The sequence below is a fragment of the Pholis gunnellus genome (genome assembly GCF_910591455.1).
Source record: "Pholis gunnellus genome assembly, chromosome: 21".
NCBI lineage: Eukaryota > Metazoa > Chordata > Actinopteri > Perciformes > Pholidae > Pholis > Pholis gunnellus.
The window spans coordinates 12452721-12469099 of NC_136548.1; the positions used below are offsets into that span (position 1 = coordinate 12452721).

Sequence of the window (16379 nt, forward strand, 5' to 3'; positions counted from 1 at the left end):
TCATTAAAGAGCTGAAATCAAAGACTTCTAATATGTTCTTTTTGTACATTAGCTGTTCATTATATAAGGACAAACACTAAGCAACAAAGACTTATTTATCTTTTACAAACGCTTAGATGGACTAAGATTTAGTTTTCTTTTTCATGATGTTATTTATAGGATAGGCCTCCATAATTAAAGATAGCTACATAAGAAGATCTGTGGAATGACACCAAGGCTTACTTTGGGTAAGTTTGACAGTAACTGACTGATTAATATCATCATTATTAACCGTTATTAACTATAATCAAACAAACAACCACAACTCTAAATGCTTCCTGTGACTGTACATGGTGAAAAGCATTTTTATAATGCTTTTATGTAAAGTCTAGCCAATTATTATTCACCTGGATTGGGGATGACAATTATCAGATTTTAATTATTGGAATATATGTTTATTATGTGTAGTTAAATAAACTTAATGACTAAATAAATAATTATATTATATAAATTAAAGTACTGTATTATATAGCCGTGTGTGTAATATATTAATAATATGTTTAAATTCAATATTGTATCTTTTTTTAATATTTCCCTTGCATTGGTAAGGTAATTAGGTAATATCATAGAGTAATATAAAAGGTCATTATAGACTGGATCGAAAATTAGCATATTGGTTTCAGTGGTAATATAGGTGTCTTCCATTTGCCTGTGTGCTGGCGGCTCACATTTGGCATGAAAAATTCCGACTCTTACAAATTGCAAGTACTACGTCTGCTGTTGTCAAACTACAGAACAAATACTTAATAACGGACCGAAAATAACAAAAATCCTCATCTCGTTCGTATTTCAGACAGGCGCAAGACAAACCTACTAAATCGTAGGTCCTTCCGGCGCCGAGGTCAGGAGGGTGTTTGTTGGTTGCGGTGTCTCCTCCATATCGTCCTACACCGGGTCTCGTCGATATTTAAACCGCTTTTTGCCCACTCTCACAAGTTGACAGCAACATAATCGACAACAGTAATACTCGGTAAGTAACAGGCCATATTTATTACCTATCCTGGTCAACGTGTGTTTTGTTTAAATGTCGAGGATGGTTATCAAACGTCCCGTTTGCTAGCAAGAAAACCGTCCCCTACCACCCTCGTGTGTTCATACTCCTTTTAAAATGCTTTAGCAGTGACACTGTAATAGGTCGTATAGTTTCCCTTTTAGATAATAAAAAGTAGTATATTCAATCCTCAACTGTGTATGTATTTAAGTCACGGAAATGCATGTCACATTCTACACACGGCTGCTTTAATATTTATATTGCCGAATTATAATAGTAATGTCAACGAGAAAGACATTACATGATGCTGTCACGCCTTTAGTCCTCACTTTATATTACTTGTGTTTCTGGTTACTGTAAGAGGACCGTCCTCGTTGTCTAACCTTGACAAAGAGGAGACTTGACAGTATGGAGACCTAATGAGTCTGAGTTAATTAATATATATATATATATATATGTATAAATTAGTTGGTGCAGGTGTTTCACAATGCAAACATTTTAAGGCGTTATAACTGTTTTTAGAGATTATTTTCTGACTTTTCGTTTCAGTTTCTCACCATTTACACTCTCTCTTTTTGTGTGACAGGAGAAATGGCAGTTCCTCCAACATATGCAGACCTTGGAAAATCAGCAAAGGACATATTCAATAAGGGATATGGTAACTGGAAGCAAGATAAAAGACAGTTTTATGAGTGTGTATTTATTGACCCTCAGAGGATAGGCCAGCTGTTTTTGAAATGCATTTCCACCCCCACTCAGTAGTTCCTCACTTTCACTTTCCTTGCAGGTTTTGGACTGGTTAAGCTTGATGTGAAGACGAAGTCTTCAAGTGGAGTGGTGAGTACAGCTGTGACTTTAAATATACAGCAGTGCATTGCAGGTATTATCAAAACAAGACAGAATCTTCCTAAAAGAAAAATAAAGGTGCCATACAGAGCTTTTCTCTTTATTTTTAGCTTGAATGCAGTTAGTGCCATTAGTTAGTGTGTAGCTACTCATTGGTGAGCCTGGTTTTAATTAATGTTCATAGTGGAGAAAGCTGACTCACGCCTGTAAATCGATCCACACAGGATCAAGGTGTAGTGCTTCTTTGGTTAGATTAGTCTGGCGCTAGAGATGGTAAACTATTGATCTGATTGGCTCAGAGGAGTAAAGCTATTTCTGTTTTAATCTGGATCAGCTGTGCCTGTGGTCTTTATAGCTGCAGCCTTCAGAAAAAAACCCAACTCTCCGTAAATAATATTATTTATTCTCAGTATTTGGTCAGTCGGTTCAACCCGCGGTCCACCATTTGTTAAGTCTCTCCACTGTTGTGGGGGAACTACTCCGTCTTGCTATACTTTTTTTCAGGTCTGATCACTTTCCTCTTGTTTCCCCTTTTAGGAGTTTAAAACGTCCGGCTCATCCAACGTAGACACCAGCAAGGTCACCGGAGCCCTGGAGACCAAGTATAAGTGGGCTGAGTACGGGCTGACGTTCACAGAGAAGTGGACCACGGAAAACACACTCGGAACTGAAATTTGTGTTGAGGATCAGGTAAATTTAAACCTCTGCCGTGTTGCTTATCACCCCACTTAAGCTCTAAATGAAGTGTGACTGATGGAATGATCCTCTTTAGATCACCAAAGGGCTGAAGCTTACTTTTGACACTACATTTTCGCCAAACACCGGGTAAGCTACACTTTATAATCGTAAAACTACAGCATGCTATCATTGTATACAGTACGTCCTTCTGACGCCACTTCCTCACGTTTCTTTTTTTAAATTCAACAGCAAGAAGAGCGGCAAGGTCAAGACTGCTTACAAAAGGGAATACCTTAATGTCGGTGTTGATGTGGATTTAGATTTCGCCGGCCCTACGATCCACGGAGCAGCAGTGGCCGGCTACGAGGGCTGGCTGGCCGGCTACCAGATGACCTTTGACTCGGCAAAATCAAAGATGGCTCAGAGTAACTTTTCAGTTGGTTACAAGACCGGAGACTTCCAGCTCCACACCAATGTGTACGTTTTAGCATCAAGCATTTGAACCAAGCCAGATGAGTAACGTAACACAATTAGCTTGTACTGACATGCGATGGTGCTCATTATTTTTTTTCCTCTCAGAAATGACGGTTCGGAGTTTGGTGGATCTATTTACCAGAAGGTTAATGACCAACTGGAGACTGCTGTGAATCTGGCCTGGACTGCAGGCAGCAACGGCACTCGCTTTGGAATTGCTGCAAAATACCAGTTAGACTCCAGTGCCTCCATATCAGTACGTGTCTTTTTTATTTTCTTTATTCCTCCCTTAAGGAAGTTATGTTTTCCCCCCAAGGAACAAGGGATTGGTGTTTGCAAGGATTTAAAAAAACAAGGAAATTGACTTTTCCTTCTTTTTGTCATGAATTTGCTTACTTAGATTTGAAGTATATCCAAATCTTAAACTCATCATTATGATGTAAATGTTGATTGCACAATGTAACGGCTTTAGTACAATGACTCCATCAGCATTTGGATTGGTTCCATATAAGCCTCGCTTTAATGATTCATGTCTGATTTCCCTGGAAAATGAATGGCTCAATTTACAGGCCAAAGGAAGTGCATCAACCAAAACAGGAAGAGGGTAGTGCTTTTGTTTCCCCCGGTTATCTAAGAGTCTCAATGTAAGTTCTTTGCCGTTACTAGTCCCAGTAGCGGAAATGGCAGATGGTGGAACAACAGAAGTCACTGTGGAGAACAGAATGCAGTATATATATCCTGTGCAACTCTTTTACAATTAAAGTAGGACGTCAGATACGGTCATTTGCATATCTGTGACATTGTTGCGTTGCGTGCGCTCATTTGCATAAAGCTTAATGATTGTGTCAGCTGGGTTGCAGAAGAGACGGTCTATTGTTACTTTAGAATAATAAAAATAGAAGCTTGTGTAGCCTTGCAGGCTGTACTAGTTTAATGATTGAATGATTCCTCTTCAGGCTAAGGTGAATAATGCCAGCTTGGTAGGAATTGGATACACCCAGACTCTCCGGCCTGGTAAGAACCACCTCTCCTCTCGTATTCAATTCAAAAACACAATAGTTTTATTTCACTAACTTTCATTCATTTTTTTTTGTATTTCAGGTATGAAACTCATCCTCTCTGCACTGGTGGACGGGAAGAGCATCAATGCCGGTGGTCACAAACTTGGCCTGGGCCTGGAGCTGGAGGCGTGAGGATCTGCTCGGCCTTTTCAAAGCAGGAGGAGAAATATCAGCTGAATCTGATCCTTCGTGTTGCCGTCTGGTCAGCAACAGATATTTTAAAGAGGTGAAGCCAAAACAAAAAAAAAGAACCCCCCCAATTGTCAAGCACTGTTAAACTAGAAACCATTACACCAGCCTCCTTTTTATTGTTGTGACAGTAACTACCGGTAGTCATGTTTCACATCACATGTATTTATCAGTTACTTCCAGTTTATCCTCGATAGTGAACCCTCCTCTGGGTGCAACATGGAATGGTTTCCAAAAACAAAACCTTGTTATTTTTGCTGAAGTGTGATATTGTAGAATGTAAATCTGAGCTGTTAATTTGCACAGTAGATTATATCTTTATTTAAGCTCTTCCTCCTTTGTTTTATTTGCACATTTTATTTGTATTTTAGTAGTGATGGTCTACCCGTTGGAGGGTTTACTCCAACAAGTTATGCTTATCGAGATCGAGGCCAATGTAGTGGCTCGTCTTCACTTATCTTTCTAGAGGCTTAATTGTGCTGTGTGACGAGTTAGAGACCTCCGCTACCTTGAATACCTTCTTCTAAGTTGCAAGACGATGCAAAATGGATTTTTATTTTCCTCAGTGTGACTTGAGTGAAAGAATATCAGAGTGAATCCTCCACTTTTCTTCCCATTTCTGAGGACTGTGACACTAATCAGGAAGTGTGTTGGTGTGTGTCTAACCTTTGCAATAAAGTCCTGAAGTCAACCGTCATCCTCTCTTGTGATTACACAACACTTTAGCTACACAGCATGGAGAATGATACGAAATCAATAAGTATGCACGACAAAAACAAATGACATGGGCAGTGTTTTTTTTAATCAAATATCTTCACTATTTCATTCAAACTTTTCCTTGTAACTGTAAAACCAATGAGGATATTACATGTTTTAGCTACCATCACATTTCTCATATAAAAGTTGATCTAACTTAAAAAAAAAAAAAAAAAGGACCTACAGAGTTACCTTCCAAAGCCCATGACTCACTGCACTTAGCAGACGTCTGGCCTATAGTTTGATAGCTAGTGTGAGCCCGTCTCCCACTGTGAGCATGCTCAGGTTGATTCGAGCATCTCGGTGCAACTTCTTGTTCAGCTTGTCGATGGCCACAGTGTCTTCATCCCCCGGGGTCGGATTCAACACCTTTCCACCCCACAGCACCTGGAGGAGCAGAAAAAACAACGTTGGGATGATTAGCTCGTTTTAAATATCCTACTGCAAGAACTCAAATATGTATCCATGAGGTAGCCCTTACATTGTCGATGGCAATGATTCCCCCTTTCCTCAACAACTGGAGAGACTTTTCGTAGTAGTTGTCATAGTTGACTTTGTCTGCGTCAATGAAGACAAAGTCAAATGTTTCAGCCTGGCCATCTGACAAGAGATCATCTGAAAGAAACAAGGAACAGAGAGGTACATTATGCTTCAGGTTATATTTATCATTTTATTATAATGTACTGTATCTGTCACCCAACGTCCATCTCCGTCTGGACAAAAGTATTCACACTGCTGGATATGAAACTAATTTAAAAAGACTGTCTCAGATTTTATATATCTAATAAAATGAAATAAGGTAATTAAAAAAAATTCAAGAAAATATGAAAATCATTCTCCTTTTGGCTCATTTTATAAATATGAAAAAGTTTAAAAATTAGTCTAAAAAACAAACCCAGCTTTAGAGTTTAATGAAACATTCACCAATCAAAGCAGATCTTTGGTGATATAATTTGATTAAATAATGAGTTTTATTTGATCTTACTAATTTAATAATTACTACTATGCAAGTTGAATCACTAATGTTGTATACTGGCAGTGGTTAGTAAAGTAACGCACTCACACACACATACACGGTCATGTGATCCTGATTACGTAACGTCACGCGAAGTTGATTCTAGTTGACGGAACTTCAGAAGCTGCGACGCTCGCACGTGTTTCCTGTTCGACTGATTCGGAAAGAATGTTTAAGGACCGCGACGGAGAAAGAGATGAGCTGCAGACCCTGGTAAGTTACCAAAACGTTTGCAGCCATTATTTATGCTACGTTCAGGTAACATTACAGCATGCTGCTTTTTCTAGGTGAACTCACCTGTGTTCATAACAACGGGTTTAGCTAAAACGCTGCGGCTCGTTATGTTGGAGCTGGTTGTTGTGAAATTGATGTCAGCTGTCAGTTTTTAAAAATCAGCCAATCACAAAATTGATTTCAGATAAATAAATCTCACTTTTTGTGTGGCTATTTGAAGATATTTTAACTTTTGGAAAATAGTTAATTATATTAACCCCATTGCGAGGTGTTATTTCAGGCTTGAATGTCTTGAATTTGAGAACAAGATGTATTAGTGTACCTAGCGTTTTCAGTGCTGGCTGTATGCGTAGATCAATTTTCTGCTCCACTCCGGCCTGTAAACAAAAAGAAACAAGAATATTTTCTAAAGTCAAAGTGGAGCAGATAAGTTGCCTGATGACAGATGAGAAATCACGAATTGCAGCATATCATGGTGACTTTTATGACTGTTTTTACATGCATAATGTTGGCAAATATGACTATATACTATTTTCTGAATGAATTAAATAAGATAAGGTGATATAAGTCTGGATACAGCTGACTGTAGGTTTACATATTGTACACAAGATAACAAAATTAACAGGCATATTAACTGATTTATAAAAAAACTTCAAAATCATGATATTAAGTTCTGAAATCGGCATTGATGCAAATCATTTTAAAGCTAATTAGTTTTAAGATTATTAAAACACTTAGCAGACTTGTCCAGATGTCATCTTTTTACGCAAAAGACTGACACGCTGAAGTCGTCACCTCATCACATACTGGCTGAACTCCACCATAAGACATTGTTTTGACCAACGCTTCAACATGGATGAGAACGGCACCTCTTTCCAGAAGGGTTTGCCAATGTCGGTGTAGTCTTCACTGACGTCGCAGGCCACCAGAACGCCATCGTCGGGCAAAGTCAGTGCAATGCTCAGCGTGTTGTAACCTGTGTACACTCCTGCAATGAGAGGGATATTAGATATCATCTAAGAAACCTGTTTTCCGTAGGCGTGATACGGCAATAGAGAAACATGATTTTCCCAGCTGGATGTATTGTGGGGGGAAAAGCTGGTTTCTTGGCCACACATAAGTGTAGTGTTTCTCATCAGCTTTTTCAGATGTGTGCGTGTGCCCGACAAAAGATTTCAGACAAGAAATGTATTTGCTGTGACAGCACTGCAGCGCGATGAAGGGACAGGTCTTTATTTACTGTGACACGTCTCCAGTTTAATTTGATTCAAGTGTTTTGTTTTTTCATTTCAAAATGAAATGACAGTTCCTCAGCTCAAGAGCATAAAACTGACAAAATGTACGAAAACCCCCCCCCACAAAAGCATCAAGATGAAAACATAAAACATCTCTATATGCACACTGTAGATGTTTTATATTTGCACCCGTACACTATAGATGTATAAAAACATTTAGAGTGTACAAGTTCATCATAACCTAAGTGCACTAAATGTGTCTGTTCAAAAGAAATGTATATATTAGAGTAATTTTAATACGTAAACATACTTCCAAGTACCAAAAAAAGAGACTAACTACACCAGAATTAAAAGTCAGACTCATACTCATAGTCCCTGAACAGGTTAAGGATCGTGGAATCGAAGTGATTCGAGGCGTACGTGTTTCACAGACTAGATATGAGGCCCTTACCGATCTCTAACGCTTTCTTGGTTTTGATTAGTTTTGCCATATTGGCCATGAACTGCGACTGCTCACAGGCGACCATCATGATGTTCCAGGAGTGTTCCATCGTCCTCTGAAAGCAATGAGCGGAAACCAGTTGCATTAGTTTGAACAATTTACTCGGCGAAACGGGATTACGTCTCATGACATCGAGCGCTTAATTGTGCCAGAGCACATCTGTATTCCGGACACCAAGACGTGCTCACCAGTCTGAGTTTCTTCAGGGCCGGATGCTCCCTCAAGGAGTTATTGAGAACGTACTGCAGCAGCGGGTCGTCTTTCCCCCCGCAGTGACTTTTGGAGATGCTCATTCTGGAAGATTTCTTTTTCCCTGAGGACAAACGTGAACCATGAAACAATTATGAGGACCTTAAGAGCACCATGACGCCATTGGATTATGCCGTTTTTATATGTCTTTCAGGAAACTGACGTCTGGTCTTGTTAATGTACAGCAGTTATTTGATTGGGTTAAACTTAAATGGTCTCTGTGGGGAAATGCAATTATTGCATCGGCAGCAACGGATCCAGATAAAGAAATGAAGACTGGAAATTGTAAGACGGTATAGCTTGACATCTTGAGGGAAACACGATGAATCAGTCTCGACTAACACATTCTGTTTGTGTCCCTACGTTTTCTCTGCTTCTACATCTAAGGCTTTGCAGTTTTGTTTGCCGTTCTGAGGGTCAATAGAGGCTGGAAGGGAATGAATGAATGAATGAGTGAGTGAGTAGACGGGGACTTTGTACTGGGTTTTATCTGTAAACTTTTTCTTGGGTAATACTGCGGCACACATCACAGCATATAAAACATACTGTATGAGGTGAAACATGGGATTGACATAATCATGCATACATGTTTAGTTCAACTATTAATAACGACATTCATATTAATACATCAACGTATAAAGAAAGCCACAATGAATGATAGTATAATATTATCACACAGACAAAACTTAAGGGAGAATATTTATTGCCTGATGTCAATTTTCTCTGTCAGGCAAAAATACAAATTATTTTTATTCCTCTGTGTAGATCCTTTAAACCCCCAAACCCCCAGAGATTGGATATGTTCTGTAACACTGCCCTCTAGTGGTTCAAACCACCCTGGTACACGCACTAATCCGGTGTAGTAGCGACGTTATAACGCTTTAAAGTCGAGTCTTTATGGCTTCTCTCTTACCGAAGAAATAACCGGCGAGCAACACAACTCCCAGTGTGATGGATCCAGCCAGTGCCTCTTTAGAAATGTTCCGAAAAGACATGATTAAAACGACAAAACTGCGTTTACCACACGACAATAATCGTGATCCCAGCCAGCTCAAGCTCTTCCGTGTTGGCTTAGCGCTGTACCGTAATACTGCGAATAGAAGCGAAGCGCCGCCCTGATGAAATCTCTTTGACCAGTATGGACACTTCTGTTGCGTTTCTTACGGCGTATTATATAAGTGTAGCTACCACCATGTGACTATGGCTGCTGCTGTGTGTTTAGCGACTCTTAACTAAAGCTAATCACACGAAAAAAGGTGATGAGTCGAATTCAGATTTAAATAGACAAACTCCTCTTGATATGAAAAACAAATACCGTGCAGAGCTGAGACACAAAACACACCCGTAGCTGCAAAACTGTTTTATGAAAAAACTACTCACCAAGTTGCCTCTAAGAAGACTGTTGCTTTGCGTCCGAGTGTGCGCCCAAATGAATTTGTGCAGAAATGATTCGGTCAGTCATGCAGAGATAACAGTCATATGACCTGCAGCCTGTCTCATGATAGGATTGTGAAACAGACGCCCATGCCACTGTTGCGTTCAAGTTCCGATGATGGTGTAATGTGTGCAACAATGGTAGACTGAAGTATTCGAGACCAACGTGTGAATGTGTAATCTGCTACGAGTCAAAGTACAGCTGGATAAAAGTGCAAACACATCATCTGCAAAAATAAGCAAGTTTCAAAAGTACAAGTACTATTCATGCATTTATTTTATTATGCAGAATTTTGCATTCATTAACATGTAAACAACATTAATCTGTGTCTAAATATTCAAAGGAAATAGTCACAGCTGTCTTACTGTAGTAAAAAGTGCAATATATTCCCTCTGCAATATAGTGAAATAGATGTATAAAGCTGCAACAAAATGGAAGTTTAACATGTATTGATTTCTGCTCAAATCTACATAAAGACTTGACTGAATGTATTTCTGCTGACCCTATGTATTCTCAGAAACACAAGTAAAACAGACACAGTTGCACATTATTTTTATTGAAAGATGTTAAGGAGTTTTGTGAAGAACTGCGACTATATATCAGGATTAAGATAAAACATTGCACTTCTTACTATAAATGAAATAAATAGGTCAGCACTTGTAATACATGTTTTCATACAGAGAGGGGCAGTGTTGTCAAGGCAGTGAAGCTCACTCATGCTGATGTTTCACATTTTGTCTCCAGTAAATAACACAGACGACAAAAACAGTTTGGTATTTGACTGATAAATGCATCTCATTTTGTGATAGAAAAGTACGTTATGTTCAACATTTTGTTTCTCCTTTTCAATATATTTATTGGTTTATTCACATGTAGATAATCTGGTTGACCTTTTTAATAAAAGATAGTTCTGGTTTGATACATTAAGCATCAAAGACCTAATGGCCTACTGGTTTGACCGCAGTATCAGTGTGGCAACAGAAAAAAAGTCTGGTCTAGTTTATTAGAGACCATTAATGGTTTACACACTGCGTGTTTTATTTGAAGGTGTCTTTACAATTGCCCATAAGAAGTTGTGTCTTCAGACTAATGTGCTTTGTGTGATGAGGGCTGTTGCTTGATTACATCTGCGTGACACACATGAGCATGGGGTGAGAGGCAGATCATAATATCAGGCTTACTACAGTGCAGGGTTAAGAGCTGTAGATAATTGACTTTAGGGGGAGTATCGGCCAATCGAGCACGGAGACCAGAGTTTCACACTGGGACTCTTTTATGTGAAAAGTAAGGACGTTGTTAAAATAGTTACAATCGGGCTTGTATTCAGTAATCTGCATTTGAGAGCTATGTTGTTAATAATTGCAGCTTTAATTTACTCTCATAATTGCTACAAATAATGCGTCACTCAATATATTTGTAAGTAAGTGGGGAAAAAACTTGTGTTTACAGCTTCTGACTATTTGAATGTGATTTAAGTCATAGCATCATTCGATTCATTTTTTAAAATTGGAATTTGGGCAAACCTCTCAAAAGTGTAGGGAAGTACAAACCTTCAGTGCATTTTGCGGGCATGGCTGCAGACCTTTAACCCAAATGACGAAGCAGAATTAAAAGTATATTGTGCAACAAATAAAGGCGCCATAATTAGTAATATGAAATATTGAAATAAATAAGGTGGCGAACAAATGCAAAACCTATTGCCTAGCAGACAACCAAACCTTAAAACAACCTTTAAATAAGCTTAAACATCCCAAAATGTACATGCATTCTTAAAAACAAACAACAAATCCAGTGCATGTGAATGCGACCGTGATCGCACAGCTTCCTGTTTGATAAGGACAGTGTGCAGAGATTAGTATTCATTCCAAGATGTGGATGAAGTGCTGTTTTCTGCACGGCACCTCGTCGTAACTGTTCTACCTGATGGACCTCTCTTCTCACAGGAAGCCCTGGCTGCTGGCCCTGCCGCCGCCGCTGACTGACTGACAGAGTCTGGACAGCAGGGGAGGGCAGAGTATTCCTCCGGGCGGGGTGGGGGGGGGGGGGGGTGTCTGGGACGCTTCCAGCTGGGCCGCTGAGGTGTGGAGCTCGCCTCGGGGTAAGCCGCTTGTGTGAGTAAACACTGTAACCATCCAGCAGAGAGACACTCTTCCCCGGGTCGGGGAATTTTCTGCTCTGCCAGAACAATGTCCGACACTGTTGTGATGATCGAATTTTATGTCCCGGCCTGACTCGAGTCTACTGTCTATGAGAAGAAGTGTTTTATGATGTCACATGCCGGGATGATTAATGGGCTCCCAAATGTGTAGGCCATCTTTGTACGTGTGATGAGGCAATATTCTGTTTTTATCACAGACTACAGAGAACTTTATGAGTCTATTATCTTTCTCTACATAGCTCTTGTTAAGCTTTAAGCGACCTACTCGATCAACCATCAACCATGTTACTCGCTACTACACATTATTACCTACAAGTTTTAAAACCAGAGCTGAACTGTGCTCCTCAGACTTCTCTGGCTCTCCCCAGACAATGAAATGTCATGTAAGTCCGCTCCTCTCAACTCTCGAAATTTGACATTGGCAGCAGTCTTTCTCTTTGACTGACAGATGAGCGAGCGATACGACTCCATCAAAAAGTGCAGCCTGACAGTTCAATTTGACAGCCTTCTTGAAACCAAATATACTCCTTGTTCCTGGAAATACATCAACTTGACAAGAAGAAAAGTGGTAGAAAAAGATGGAGATATCTTGACTCTGATATAGATTTCACTATGAAATAATAGAAACAAGTTTCCATGTACAGTGTCACCGGGTGTTTAGCTTTTCCATCACTCCGCTGTCCGTTATGCTGTTACAGTGATTGAGCCTGTCCAGCGTGTGATTGAGATATTATTTATTGTTCTAGGGCTGCAGCTAACCTCTCCATTATTGATTAATCTATTGATTAACATTTGAAATACATTTTTTTTTAGTCTATAAAATAAGCCTGATGATTGGAATGAGTTGCCGTTTAGTACATTTAATCCATTCAGCCCCAACATCCTCTTCATTTTAACACATTTCTGTTTGGGAAAGGGGATTATTTTTGTTTAGTTGATGATTTAAAAAAATATGCATATTTAAGGTTTTATGGTTTTAATTTAGATTATTTCTGTAAATTGACAACCTGTGGCGCTGCATGGATCCCATCCAATCTCGTTGCTATTCATGCAGCCAATTTCTGTTGCTGTTTTTCTGGCTCTAGCAGAGGAAGATGACGGCCTCCTTCTTAATTCCACCTACAAAATTGTGATTGGTCGATTGCTTCTCTAACTAGGGGACAGCCGTCGGTAAACTCTACACCAGACTCATTTGAACTGTTGAACATATGAGAGATGTGTTCAGAGTAGAGCCGGTGTGATTAGACGATTGATGGATAAGTCCATCAACAGAAAATTAACCAGTTTAAAAGAAACAATCCAAACGACTCCCCTCCTTGCTGGTGAAATAGTGGCACATTGCACTGCATGGAGCTTAAACAGATAGAATATTATGATGTGCATTATTTTGTTAATAATTTATTGTGCAGCACTTAATGTACACACCAAAGAACTTTAAAAACCCAAGACCTCTGGGTAAACATGACCCTTTAATAGCCATTAAACATCATCTTTAGTCAATTATTCATCAATGTGGAATGTGTTGTGCCATTAGCAGGGGGCCTACATGAAGTTGTGACAAAGTCACTAAATATTCGTGTACTTGTGCTGTCATCACTCAAGTGTGTAAATCCTCCTCATTGTGATATGCCGACATGCTGCTCTCCCATTTAGCTAATAAAATGCATAGACCTAAATGATTCATGGCAACCATTTACATAATTTATAATTAAATCACAACGCGATGACTTGGAATTTATTAATAGTGAAAATGCATGTGCCACCATCGCGATATACTAATTAATATCTTTAGCTGTCATTGGCACATTGCTCGCTCAGCTGGGGTCTGGTTGTGGGGCAGGAATAATGCAATGCAACAACAAATTATCTGTGCATTTAAGTGGGAATGTCTCGGAGTGATGGCCACAATATGCATTTGCCTGAAGAAGTTAATGGGGGAATCTGTTTCATCGGAGTTGTCACGATCTGGTTAATCATTTTGAACACTGTTAAGATTAAGGCTAATGCATTTACATCCTTTAGCTCCCGCGAAGGGCTGCAGGGCGTCTGTGATCGTGCTGTACGCTTTTCCCACAGTCAACAAAAACATGTGCTACACAGGCTCTCAGAAACGCACTCGTTCCTGCAGACAAAGGAGAACTGAAACTTAAAACAGCACTGCTGACGTATGAAATGGACAGTTTGATTACTCATGGTTGTAGTGACAAAATATTTAGTCGAGTAATTGATAGATTTGTTTGTTCAAAACAAGCTTTTCAATCAAAAACACAACATTTGCTGCTTCTGGTTTCTTAAAAATGTGCTCCTTTTGTATCTGTTTTAATTCATTGTAAATGGAATATATTTCAATTTTGGACTGTTGTTGGACAAAACAAGTCTTTTGAAAAGGCTACCATGTAGGCCTTCTTCATTATTTTCTGACATTTTCTAGACTTTTATGGACAATGTGGGTCTGTTCACCCAAATTTCAATAGAGCATATTTTCTCATTTGCCATGCACATAGTTTTGAGTTTCTGAAGATAATTATTTTTGGTGTGCTTTGTGTGAACCGACTCTTTTAAAACTGTCCCCAATTAACAATTTAACTGACAGACTAACCGATACAGGGAATAATCTTAGTTGCAGCCTGTAACAACAGTAGATTGTCTATATTTATAAAAGAAAACATGTGACCCCATGATTGCGTCCCACAAACACACGGGTCAGGCTGATGAACTTGTGCCACCAAACACCCCCCCCCCTTCTTTTATGAGCTCAGTGTGTTCTTGGTTTCTACAGTTGATTCACAACCGAACGTCCACGGACTCTCCCCACCAGTGGACAAACAAAGGGGTCCTCTTCCCTAATGGTCCCTGAGGCTTCACCACTATCTATTGATCTGCTGTCACCCAATTTCTCCGTGACTTATGCCCTGCTTAATTCCCATTACAGTGCACACTGAAGCCTTATCAGGGAGAACAATAGGCTTGTTGTCACTGAGGGTAAAAAATATGAGCGTGCCTGTGACAGTGTGAGCATAAACTCATGACTTCACCTCCCCGAGCCCTCTCCATGACCTCTACGCTCATGTGGGCCAGTTTGAAGCCCGGTGTCGGAACACTAAACTCAATCTGGACCGTTTGCAGATGAATCAGAAAATTGGATCTCGCTTGTTTCGTTAAAAACGGGCCCCCAAAATACAGAGGGCCGGCTCCTTAGCCATAAAACTGTCGCTGTGATATGTCTCTAGCGATGATGATTCTTATTTCCTGCATGCCCCCTCTCCGGCTCTCCCACCAGCTAGCTGCTATCTCTTCCTTTCAATTATATGTTTCTCTCCTTTTTTAGACAAAGAGTAATAAAGCTATAAATCGTGTAACCGGCAGAAGGTATGGACATTCTGTCTCTGAACTGCTGTTGAAACTGCCATAAACCACCCACAAAGTCAAAGATAAGGATTTACAGTTATTTAACATCATCCTTGTCCCCTAAATCACGCTGATAAGAGAATTAAGTGATGGCTATAGGTTCTTTGTCCTCTAGCTATTGATTTTTTTAACAGAGAGGGCCGGTGCAATGTTTTTATTGAGCATCCTATTTGCTTTAAGCTTGAGAGTGGAAATTGAGCTATTTGGATTGTTTTATTGAACTACAGATTCTGCCCGCTGAATCTGATAACAGAGCCGCCGCCTTGTTAAATTTCTACTCACTGTGGAAATGTTTTCAAATGTAGAGTGACAAAACATGACGGGATTTTGCTTTTGGAAACCTTTTTGCTTTTTGGAGTGTTTGCCAAGCAAAGTAAATGAAGTCAATGACCTCCTTAAAAAGCCATTGCAACACTTTTCTCTGTTTTCTGGTATGTTACAATAATAATGCTGTTATTATACTTATTATATTTACAGTCACAAGAACTGAGTAGGCTGAATGTATCCAGTCTAAACAGGAATGATTGCTCTTCTCTAGACAAAACACATGGCTTGATTAACAGAAGGACATCCATCTACAATAGTAATTGGTATTAATATCAAATGCAGCATATAATCCCCTTGTTAGAGCGGCCATTGTCTCACCAACCCTGCAGTATTTGTCCCTTTCAACGCATAATGTCCCAGTTTGAACAAAGACGTGTTTATCTTAGCGGAAGTTAGTCACTCGTTTCAGCATGAAAACACTTATGTCAGTGCCTCTGAGATGGCCAAGCTGCAGCCGCTCACATTTAATGATTCAATTGCTGTTTAGCTTCGAGTTCACGACCCCGAAGCTATGATAAATGTCAAGCGCAACAATATCCCGCTAACTAGACATGCCACTGCCAACCAATCATTTTGTTATTGACTGGGAAAGCAGAAGGCGCTGTAATGTGACTCTAAATGCTACGTTACAGTGTGTGTGTGTGTGTATCTGGGAGACCGTGTGGGTCGGTTATTCAGTCTTGTTCATTTGGCTCGGAGCAACACTGTCACTTCAGACTCCGGATCGCCCAACAGGCGTTGTGGGAAGGTCTCTGATTATGTGTCTATACTTTCATTAATCA

General features: G+C 39.7%; 2 protein-coding genes across 3 annotated transcripts; one reads left to right on the top strand and one right to left on the bottom strand.

Moving 5' to 3' along the window:
- The first annotated feature begins 875 nt into the window (after positions 1-875).
- LOC306713326 (non-selective voltage-gated ion channel VDAC2-like) lies at positions 876-4975 on the top strand. Its single transcript, XM_079182981.1, has 9 exons — positions 876-1009; positions 1617-1688; positions 1818-1867; positions 2414-2566; positions 2649-2701; positions 2804-3031; positions 3134-3284; positions 3985-4042; positions 4130-4975. Exons 2-9 carry the CDS (start codon positions 1622-1624, stop codon positions 4219-4221), a joined length of 852 nt encoding a protein of 283 aa, XP_079039107.1. The 5' UTR covers positions 876-1009; positions 1617-1621; the 3' UTR covers positions 4222-4975.
- An 89-nt stretch (positions 4976-5064) lies between these two features.
- Positions 5065-9786, bottom strand: LOC306713327 (catechol O-methyltransferase domain-containing protein 1-like). Of its 2 annotated transcripts, none has more exons than XM_079182983.1 (7): positions 9650-9786; positions 8209-8333; positions 7970-8075; positions 7153-7271; positions 6606-6660; positions 5516-5649; positions 5065-5421 (listed from the first exon to the last, which is right to left on the bottom strand). In XM_079182983.1, the coding sequence occupies exons 2-7, from the start codon at positions 8311-8313 to the stop codon at positions 5269-5271; spliced, it is 672 nt and encodes a 223-aa protein (XP_079039109.1). In that variant the 5' UTR covers positions 8314-8333; positions 9650-9786; the 3' UTR covers positions 5065-5268. The 2 variants fall into 2 exon arrangements, with proteins under 2 accessions (XP_079039109.1, XP_079039108.1); XM_079182982.1 differs by lacking the exon at positions 9650-9786 and adding an exon at positions 9183-9326.
- Between the last annotated feature and the right edge of the window lie 6593 nt (positions 9787-16379).